Consider the following 10925-nt stretch of genomic DNA (forward strand, 5'->3'; position numbering starts at 1 on the left):
CAGTTCCAGAAGGGACCTTTCCAAGAGTCAGTGCCAGACTTTGATTTTTCCAAGATGACACTTAAATATGAGCTAATTCACTTAGTGCATTTATTATTCAAATCTGACCTTGTTAATGATAACAATATGCAGTATAAAATCTTGAAGCTTGAACCAAACTAAACCTGTTGCCATACACAATTGCAGCCTCTCCAGGCTGATAAGGGGAGGGAGTTCATTAAAAAAAATTTCAAAAAGTCAATATCCATGTTCCAGTATGAGTTGTAATATGTATCTTTCAACCTGACTTCTTCCATTTTGCAAGTTGAAAAATACTACATACGGCACTTCAGGTAGTACAGCAACACCATTTATAAATCAAATCATCTTTCCCCATTGAAAAACACATATACATTTAAAAAATACAGTTGATTTTCTTGAACTTACTGTTACAAGTTGAAAAAAGTACAACAATAGTATATACTGCACTTTGAGTGGTATATCGACATCATTTAAAAAAGTGAGGTCACCTTCCCTCACTGAAAAAAAAATACACATTAAAAATCACAGTTGGTTTTCCTAAACTTAGTTACCTTCTAAAAGCATCATAATTACAACTTTGATACAACAGAGATGAATTAATGTAGAAAATTGCTGAAGTGGCATTAGCAGAAAAAGCATGAACTAGTAGGCTTATTTCTTACGTTAGTTTGCATGTTCTAATGGACCCTTCCCAGAGTCTCAGGGCTGGATAAACTGGTTCTGTGAATTTGCAGCAGAAGGTGTGCAAATGAGCCATGCCATCGCTAACGTTGTAGAATGAAAGGATTCCTGCTTCATAATCTAGAAAAATGCCAATGCAATCAGGATCATCTTCTACCAGGATGGGGATTCTCTCTCCCTTGTGAAATGCCCAGTATTCAAAATCAAACTTGTTAAGGCACCAAGATGCTCTATTCCAGCCCAGTCGACAGGCTTCAGAGTCTCCTTTCCTGCCAATGGTCAGGTAGGCTGCGCCAATCCACCGCCTCTCTCCAGCACAAAGCAGGTCAACTTCCCAGTAATAGCTCCCAGAAAGGAATGCGTCTCTGCTTAGCACTTGCCATAATTTATTAGATCTCTGGGGACTACAGGGGCAAAGTATTCTCCTCCAGCTACAGCTTACTTCAAGGTGGTCTTCTGACAATTTCAGTTTTGGGTGAATGCTGTCATATTCCCAGGTTGGTGATCTTGCATCTGCAGTAAAAGCCATAATCATACTTGCTACATTTCTCATGACCCTTGGAAAAAGTCCAGGTTATAGAACACCTGCAAAGGAGCTCACAGTTTGAAGTGCCTTGGGACAGTCAGAAAGCCTGCAGTCCCGGGAACATGGGCTGGAAAAGGCATGCCGAGGCAGTCAGAGCAGGCCACTAATATTGCTGCCTCCACACCTTTTGTGATCTGGGCCAACCATGGTGATGGGGACCTCAGCCACAGCACCAAGGTTGCTTTACATTTTGAGTTAGGGCTCAGCCAGAAAGCCCACAGGTCCAAGGACACTGGGTCTGGAAAAGGCGTTCCAGTCAGAGCAAGACAGGGACCCAACATTGCTAGGGATGGGATTCAGCTAGCCACAAAGCCTACATCTCCAGGGACACTGGGGCTGGAAAATTTATGCTAAGTGCATAAAGCAGTGAACCAACACTGCTGTCCCCACACCTTTCTAACGTAGGGCACCAGCGTGATGCGCACCTCGGCCACAGCACTAAGCTGCCATTTGGGCTAAGGTCAGGATTTCAGGGAGCCACAGAGCCCACAGCTCCAGAGACACTGCAAAAGGCATGCCAAGGGAATCACAGCAGGGCACCAACACTGGTGCCTCCACACATTTCTAATCTGGATCACTCATGGTGATGGGATAAGGAGAAGCCATACACAGAGTGTTACAGTCCTGTGGTCTGTTCAGCCTGGAGGAGACTAAAGGGAGACCTCACTGTAATTTACATCTTCCTTGTGAGGGGGAGAGAAGGGGCAGGCACTGATCTCTTCTCTGTGGTGACAATGACAGGACCTGAGGGAATGAAAATTCTGTCAAGCAGGGCTGAGGTTAGGAAGAGGTTAGGAAAGGTTCCCCAGAGGGTGTTTGGGCACTGGAACAGGCTCCCCAGGGAAGTGATCACAGCACCAACCCTGACAGAGCTCAAGAAGCGCTTGGACAACGCTCTCAGATATGTGGTACTGTGCAGGCCCAGGAGTTGGACCCTAGTGATTTTTGTGGGTCCATTCCAGCTCAGGAGATTCTAGGACTCTAGCATAATCATACTAACGTTTTAAGAAAAGCAACCGATCAAGAGGAGTCAAGGTTTTCAGCACTGTCCCAGGCTCCTTCTTTGCAGTGAGATTAAGGCTACTGAAAACATCTGGGCAAAGATGAAAAGGGACAGCTTAGGGAGTCTGCCAGTTTTTCAACAATCATTTTCCAACTTCATGGACAAACTATGTTACTAACTATGTTACTTTTTCTGGGGAGGGGCTACTCATTCTATGCTTTCAGCATTATGCTCTTTGTATAGCATAGAGATGCTGGACTAGTGTTCCCACAGAAATACACAATTGAGCACAACACCAAGTAATCAGACCTGATTCCTTTAAAACTGGCCCTTATCAGATGAAAATAGGCAGCTGAAGATAGCTGCAGGTGCTTGCTGCAGAGCACCTCTATGATGCTTTCTAGCAGTCCTACACACATCCTGCAGTCTTTCAGATCAGATCCGACTATTTGCCCCAGCAACCTGCTACTGTCTTTTCGGTGGCAATTCTCTGATAAAGGCTTAAAAGGCAGCTGGGTGAAATGTGATGGCCAGTGTTGCCTGCTCACTCAAAGAGCAGCAGGATTTTCCCATGGTTATTTAGCTTTGTGCCTCTGTGCCCCATTAGGAAAAACTGCTTGCCTTCATTATGCCAAAGGTCATTGAAGGATGAACTAATAGCTCAAAGATAAAAAGATTTCTAAATAGAACATGTCAGTTCAGCTTTACAGTACTAAAAATCGTCAATTTTTTTCAGACTGAGGCAGATCACCAGGTACATCAATTAAAAAAAGCTTTCAAATTTTAGAGGTACTCCAATGCCAGAGCACTTGCATTCAATTGTAACTGAGAGAATAGATACATTCTATAGGTGTGATGGTCTACATTAAATTGTATTGAAATACCTGATGGAACTGGGAGGGGGAAAAAGCAACAGACAAACCAAAGATCATCTTCAGAGTTGGAAGAGAAATCTCTTAGTTCCTAAATCACCACTCTATCACCTAAATCACCTATGACAGCATTACACTCATGCTGACAGAAAGCAGTACCCATGCCTGAAACACTGCTGTTTCTCCAGATGATTTGGTAAAAAGTCCTGTTCTTACTTAAAAAGTACACTTTATTTGCAAAGAGAGCAGAAGAAAGCAAAATTCAGAGCTCTCCCAGGTTCCTTCTTTAAGCTGGGCTTCCAATGGTTTCTGTAGAATGGACTGCAGAGCTCTGATGAAGTGTTTATAATGGTTAAGTAAGTGTTCAAACAAGAGCAGTATTGGATGCCACTTTTCTAATGGGTGTCTGGATTCCTTAATTTCCTTCTCAATTTCTGTGTACTTCTGAGAGCAGAAAGCCAAACACTACAATTAGCAGAGACTGTGACATGAAAGGACTCTTCCATCCCAGCTCCCATACACCACAGAGCAAGAACAGCTCCAACATGAGGTAAACCTATGGGCCATAACAGGCAAACTTTGCTGAGATCAGCCTGCCTTTTAGCTCATTAGCCTGCCCATTACCTCCTCCTGCCAGTGGAGCCATCCCAGACATGGAGAACGCAACAGCCACAGTTAAAGAGATCCCTCCAAGATGGAAATGAGTTTAGCCTAGCCAGGACCCTTTGTGGGAAATCCCATCAATGGCAAAATCAAACTATTAAGTTTTAAAAACAATTTGAAGAATAAAATCCAACTTCCCCACAAGAAAATCTCCACAAAATCACAAAGAGCAGCTCCTGTGTGTAGGTGTGTTGCTAGCACACACAGCAGAATGCCAGGGCCATATCACAGCAATGGAAACTCCAGTCTGACACATTGCAAGGATGCAAAAATGCTCCAGAGGCATCATCCTGTAAGAAACTGCATCTTTTGTCTTGTGTCAGGGCATAAGCACATGGCAACATAATCTTTCCAAGGAAGGTGAAGATTATTGCCTGTAGGAAAAAAGAACAGCATTGCTCCCTCCAGTGAAGTGGAGGCTTACAGTGATTAGGATTTCTTGCAATTAAGGAATTTACAGATTTTAACTTCCCTCCTGAGGTTGCCTGAAGACTGGCTTTTCTCATATCTTTATATTACACTGGACAAGGAAAGACTTGATACAGCATTTGTCTTCAAGATTAAGAGACATGTCTTTTCCATCTATGCTTAAAATTAACATGAATTTCATACAGACCTGAAATCAATGCCACAGCAGGAAGACCTGCTCAAAAATCAGGAACCAAATTTGTTCACCAAAACAGCAACACAAAGCAAATTAAAAAGCACTTAGGAAGATGCTGCTTACAAACAGAAGGATCTATAGAAGACATCACTAGAGAAATTTACCAAGGACTGTCAGGGTAAGAGGTAGAAAGAGACCATACAATATCACCTCCAGAAAATTAATATGATCACTGTCCTGTTGTATTTGTCTGATTCAATGTGTGAAGGTCTCGAGAGCTTCAAGCTGTTCTTCACAGGACCTCAAATGCTGATCATATGTTCCCAGAGCTTGCTGAGTCTTTTCATCAATGAAGATTTTTGCCAGACTCTCTTCCTCCCAAAGAAGTAACTGAAGCTCAGTAATTTTTTCTGACAGCTGCTGTATAATCATATCAGCATGTGCCTATGGATAAAGCAGAAGAATGTCTCCTCCCTGCTCAACAGACCATAAACATTTCAGACATTGCTCTTTCAGGCTTATAGTGCTATATTTTGGTTGAATTTTACTGATTTTCTCCATCTCTTCAGAAACATGTCTCTACCCCTTAAGGGAGCACAGATATGTTCTACCTGCTGATGTCTGGATGGAAAAGAGTGAGAGAAGATTCCAAAAGAAGATTTATGTCAAAAAATCTGGTTTCAGCTGGAATTAACAGGTTACCATTTGTAACAAGAAACAGATCTTTTCCTTCAGTAGCAAGACTTTGACTGCTTTTAAAGCAAGCCAGAGACAAGTAAGTGGTAGGAAGAGAAAGCCTCCAAAAGAAAGTAGCATCAGGCCAAGTCTCTAAAGCCCCCTCAAGCTCTTACTGACATTTCTGTAACAGAAGTGCCTAGTGATGCTCCTTAGAGCAGAAGTAATTTCATGCTCTATAAATGAGGTGCAGCTTAGCATACATTCCCATTCTTAAGACAGAATCAACAGAACTGTTCCAGTGTTTACTCAACTCTGAATCCAGAAAATTCAATAATGCAGTTCAGTCCATATCATACAAGTTCAGTGCATATCATACAAGATACATAAGTGTAGCCAGAATAACATAGGCAGCTGGGGCTGCCTACTATTCCTCTGCATAAAAATTTTACCCTTGGTCTCCCAGAGATGTTCAGCTGATCAAGGAATGAGGATCAGGTCTTTGGAGACTCTCCCTCTTCCCTCTCTTTGGTAGTGTAATATATTGTGATGAATACAGGGAAAACACTCTTCTCCTGGGAAGTAGAGTAGCCACCCTATAGATGGCTGGGTCTTAGAATAGCTACAGAGAACACAAAATGTCTCCCCTTGGAAAATGACCATCCAGTGGAGAACGAAATCACACTTTACTTTCACATCATTTACAGCCTGCTCTATGCTCCTTCTGTTGCCATCTTCTTCCTCTTTTCTCCCTTCTAGATTCTTCAAGCACAATGCCATGAGTTCCTATACAACAATGAAACAAAATAAAATGCTGTTTTGTAACACCTGTAAAAACCAGAAACAACTATCCAGCTTGATTTTCATATAGGGGGGTACTGAAATACACTGTTTCAGAATTGGAATATTCTGAATTGGAAGGTGAAACTCTTAAATGAAAGGCCTTCTATGAGGCTTATTAAGGCCAGTATAGTGATGAACCATAAGGATTTCAGCATTTCACCTGGTGGTTACACTGGTAAGGTTTAGACAGCTGGGCAAATTAGCACCACCTTCTTAAGGCACAGGGAAACCCAAAGTGAAAAAAACATATCCATCTTTAATCTATGGTGCTGTGTATTTCCATTACGTGCTAATGCATTTAGCAGCTGAAGGGCAACTAAGTACTTTTATTTAGAGGATAAGTGGAAGGCTCCACATATCTAAAAATCCAGTGAATGTTCAGGATGCTTCCCAGTGTACAAATGACCAATCAGTTACCTCACTATTGCCACAGTGATGCTGTAGTCTGAACGTCTGCAACAGCTAATAGTGTCAGCATGGCTAGTAATCAGTCACAGTATCTGTGACACTTCTCAGATTATGGTGTGCCCAGCACAGCATAATCAATGTTCTGCTTATATCTTGCTCCATTTTCTCACCTGCAGCCCTCTGAAACTGGCTGCCCTCTGCCCAGGAGGTTGAACAATCTTGATATGCCTGCTCATGTATTTTTGACATTAGTAACAGGAAGGATACAGGCAATGCTGCCGCACAGTTCTCTCAGTGCACTGGTGCTAAAACAGGCCCTCAGTAAATACCAGGTAAGCTAGTGCCGCCTGTAGCTGCTATCAGTGTCCTCTTCTGCAGCTGAGACCCAGTCAAGAACACCTGCATGCACATCTAGCAGGTCACTGCAACAGCCCCAGGGCACCACAGCATTTAAACTCTGCAGCATGGACAAACAGAGCATGAAGTGTTGCTTCATGAGCAACAGTTTGCATTTCTGACATGTCTCCTTAGAAAACACCTGCAGTTCGTCATTTGAGTATGACAGAGTCAGAAGAAAATGGGCTCCCAGCAAAAGCCAGAGACTCTGCATCTAGAAGGCCCTTGGCACAGACACATCCATGCAAGCAGGTAAATGTTCTTGCATAGAGCAAGACACTAATGCTATTTATTCCAGCCACAGTTTTCTAGTCTTGTCCCTGAACAACCAGAAGAGTTCTACACCACTAGAGGATTCAGGAATTCTACCAGGTACCAGCCTTCCTTAGTTTATTTTGCAGCCTAGACCTCATTCCTTTCCTCAAAGACTGACAAAGACCACAGAGAAAAACCCAATCTTCCTTCTTTGCTAGGAACACACATCACTTTGTGTACTCACAACAGTGACCATATGCAAATACTTATATTAATCAGAAGCATTTCTGGTTAAGCATTACTTTCTTTACAGAGATACATGAAAGAGCTGCTTCCTACCAAATGAGGACTGTGCCAGCAACCCAAGTCATTCACCCTTAGGAATCGACTCTGAAAATCTTCCTTTAGGGATTGCCTGGGTTTTTTAACTCATTCAAATGAAAACACTGTAAAAGCAAGGATTTCTGAGATGACACTCAAAGCTCCAGTCAAGCTCACAGGACACATATCAAGTGCAAAGAATGCTGATCCTGTGTGCTGCATTCAGGAGCACAGGGAATATCCTTTTCAATGATTTTAAACAATCTCTGCTCCAAGGATGAAGCAGCTGATGGATCTCTCACAGTGATTTTCATGTCTTCTTAGCACTCACAGCTAGGATCTGCTGAAAGAGCTGTGGAAGATTCTCAGTGCAAGAAGTGCTGCCTGGCTGATGTCACACCACAAGGGCTGTACTGAATAACTGCTCACAGCAAACAAAATCACTAGTCAAAATACCATCACTTACGCTAAAGCTATTGATAGTTTGTGCCTAAAATCTCTGCAGCCCTAAGCCAGTAGATGTCAGCAGATACTTCCTAGGGACAGAGGGTCACACGGGAGTACAAGTTTCTACCCCACTCACTTCCTGATTTAGCAGAAACAAGTCTTTATCAACAGCACATGCTTCCTTCCCTCTGTCCATCAGACCCCCAGGGAAGCAGCACAATTTGTAGATTTGTGCACTTTGCCTCAGATCAGGTTGCCGCTGCACAATACGTGCATCACTCACCCACTGCCACCCTGTCGTGAAGGGAACGCAAACACTTTAGTGAGTTCCCACCTGGAAGAGGGACACTTTGGATGAAAGCAGACCAGCAGGCAGGTGCAGTGTGCTGCATTGCTCAGATGTCTTGAATAGTTTTACCTCTGTGCTGCTGTTTGCACAGCCCTCTTCCCTTGTAATGCTCTGTAACATGAAGTGCAATGGAACTCTCCAAGAGTTTATCATGACCTGTATACCAGCTCACAATCTGTGTGAACTTCCAAGCAGGAAGTTCTGTAGGAACTGTTTCTTCCTAGTGTTTTCTGCAGGAAACCTCCTCATAGCACTCCTATATCACACAAGGAGTGAGAAGAAACTTTCTGAAGTTAGGGGGAAAAAAAGGAAAAAAGAAAAAAGGAAAAGAAAAGAAAAAAAGAAAAGAAAAGAAAAGAAAAGAAAGAAAAGAAAAGAAAAGAAAAGAAAAGAAAAGAAAAGAAAAGAAAAGAAAAGAAAAGAAAAGAAAAGAAAAGAAAAGAAAAGAAAAGAAAAGAGAAAAGAAAAAAGAAAATAAATAAAATAGAAAAGAGAAAAGAAAAAGAAAAGAAAGAAGAGAAGCTTCTGAACATCAAACTTCTGTGTTACAGTATTTTAAGTCTCCCAAGGTTAGCACCACAGCATGCAGGCCTTAGTAAGCCTCCTCGCAGGGTTTCCAAGTAAAACAGCACATGCAGGAGTATTGGCAAGCTAGCAAAACTTCCTGAGGGTATTTGGTGGACAGCTACACTGGCATAAAGAAAAAAATCTTAGGGAAGAATCCCTGGGCTGGCTGTGGCTGGGATTGAGTTTATTTTCCTCATAGCAACCCTTGTGGTGCTGTGTTTCAGATGTGACTATTCTGTGAGTGCACAGAAGACTAGAAAGGGAAACAAGCAGGACATGACCCCTACTAATCAAAGAGTAGTACCATATAACATCATGTTCTGCAAACTGGAAGAGGGGTGTTTAGGTGGGCTAGCTGCCTTTTGCTCAGGAACTGTATGGTGAGGGTCTGCCTTTGCATCACTTTTGTTCTTTTTCTCTTCCCTCCACTTCTTCTCTTATTAAACTTATTTTTATCTCAATCCATGAATTTTCTTGGTTTTAATGTTTCTCTTCCCCTGTCCCACTGGGCAAGGAAGCAGAATAAGCAGGCAGCTGTGTTGTGCTTATCTGCCTACTGGGGTTAACCTACAACATCCCAGCGGAGTTATTAGAGAACTGTGAATGGGCAGTCGTGATCTAACCAGCTACAATGGTGGGGCCAGGGAACCTTACCCTGAGGCATCTATGCTTTGGTCAAAGGTTGTTCTAGCCTGTCAATAAAAACAAATTTCCTGGGACAACCACATTGATTCCACATACAAGGTCTGAGGATAAAATGCTGCTGCATGTGATCTAACAGTGAAAGTCACTTCCTCCTTGCCTCTTAATTTATATACCTGTTTTGTGGATGCTTGGGTGTGACTGATTGACTCTTTCCTTTTCGTACACAACCCACATCCTTGTGCAGTGGCATCAGGCTGACCTTGTCTGTATGGGGTCTACAAAGTACTTGCTGAACTACAGAAAATACAGAAACTTTGTTCTTAGTTAACACAGTCTACAAACCTTGAACTCCACAAGGCGTTGATGAGGCGAGCAAAGTACGGCTAAAGGCTGAAGATCGGCTTAGTTCTGTGGCACTGCACTAGTACTCACAGATACCACCATGACACTCTAGCCAAAGAAAACCCAGAGGCACGCGTTTCAGAAACGAGGGGACAACCGGCAAGACATGGAATGAGGAAGGTCTTGTCTCAGCTCCAGTTTCAGCCCCGCTCCGCGGCACAGCGGCCCCGGCCGGCACTCACCGGCGTGCGGCGGGCGGCCTGCGGCAGGAGGCAGGCGCGGTTCCCGCGGTGCGGCCCAGCGCCGGGCACAGCGCGCACACGCAGCACCCGCAGTCCTCGCAGAACAGCTCCAGCGGCCGCCCGGCATGGGCCCCGCACAGCCGCGGCTCCCCCTGCGCCATGCCGGAGGGCGGGGAGGAGAAGGATGCGGAGCCGGCAGCTGAGGGAGAGGCGGATACGGGGCAGGAGGGGGCAGGGAGAGGGGGATGCGTGGCCGGCGTGTGGAGGGTGTGCGCAGCGAGCGGCGGTGCCGCCCTTCGGGCAGGCGAGCTGTGACCGTGGCCGTGGCCGTGGCCGTGACTGTGGCCGTGGCCGTGACGGCGGAGGGCGGCCGGGCCCCGCCGTGCCTCCTGCCCGGCTCACTCGCCGCCGGAGCGGGGACCCGCAGCCAGTGCCGGCAGGAGCGGAGACCCGCAGCGGGACAGCCGGTGCCCTGGGAACTGCCTCCGTCCGGAGCCCAGGCTGGAAAACTGACCGATTTGTGGAATTTCAGCAGCGTCGGTGTGGGGTAGGCTTCAGTGTTATGGCTGAGCAAAACACTTACCTGATACAAAATGCGGGGGGAAAATTGTCTTCAGGGTATGTTTTGTCAGTTTCTAATTTTCAATTAGAACTTTGTGCTTTGAATGGTCTCATTTACAGAAATCAAAATAGAGCGCTCATGCTCTTACAGAGCTTGCACACTTACCTTCATTGGCTGTTAACTCTACATTCAACCAAATTCATACTAGTTTTTTAACATGCTTTGTTCTTCCTGTGAATAAAAGCAGTAGAGAGTATTCACACACACACAACACATGATGTGAAAAAATAGGAAGATATTGTAAAACTGAGCATTTTGGTGCAACATGTGGGAGTCAGAATACGTATTAGTACATAAGAATGTGGAGTACTGAGGAACAAGGGCAGTCTTGCTGAAATTCTTGCATCAGGCAGAATTTCATGCCTGCGAAGACGCTGCTAACA

The 10925-nt window shown here is 44.3% G+C and overlaps 1 protein-coding gene across 1 annotated transcript; it reads right to left on the bottom strand.

Annotated features, from left to right (window-relative positions):
* Positions 1 to 679: 679 nt before the first annotated feature.
* TRIM14 (tripartite motif containing 14) lies at positions 680 to 10081 on the bottom strand. Its single transcript, XM_036403763.1, is given in 7 exon segments — positions 680 to 1215; positions 2289 to 2383; positions 3447 to 3607; positions 4641 to 4874; positions 5796 to 5891; positions 9921 to 9973; positions 9976 to 10081. Coding segments are annotated over 7 exon segments (1281 nt in total).
* Positions 10082 to 10925: the final 844 nt, after the last annotated feature.

The sequence above is a fragment of the Molothrus ater genome, chromosome Z (assembly GCF_012460135.2).
Source record: "Molothrus ater isolate BHLD 08-10-18 breed brown headed cowbird chromosome Z, BPBGC_Mater_1.1, whole genome shotgun sequence".
Taxonomy (NCBI): Eukaryota; Metazoa; Chordata; class Aves; order Passeriformes; family Icteridae; genus Molothrus; species Molothrus ater.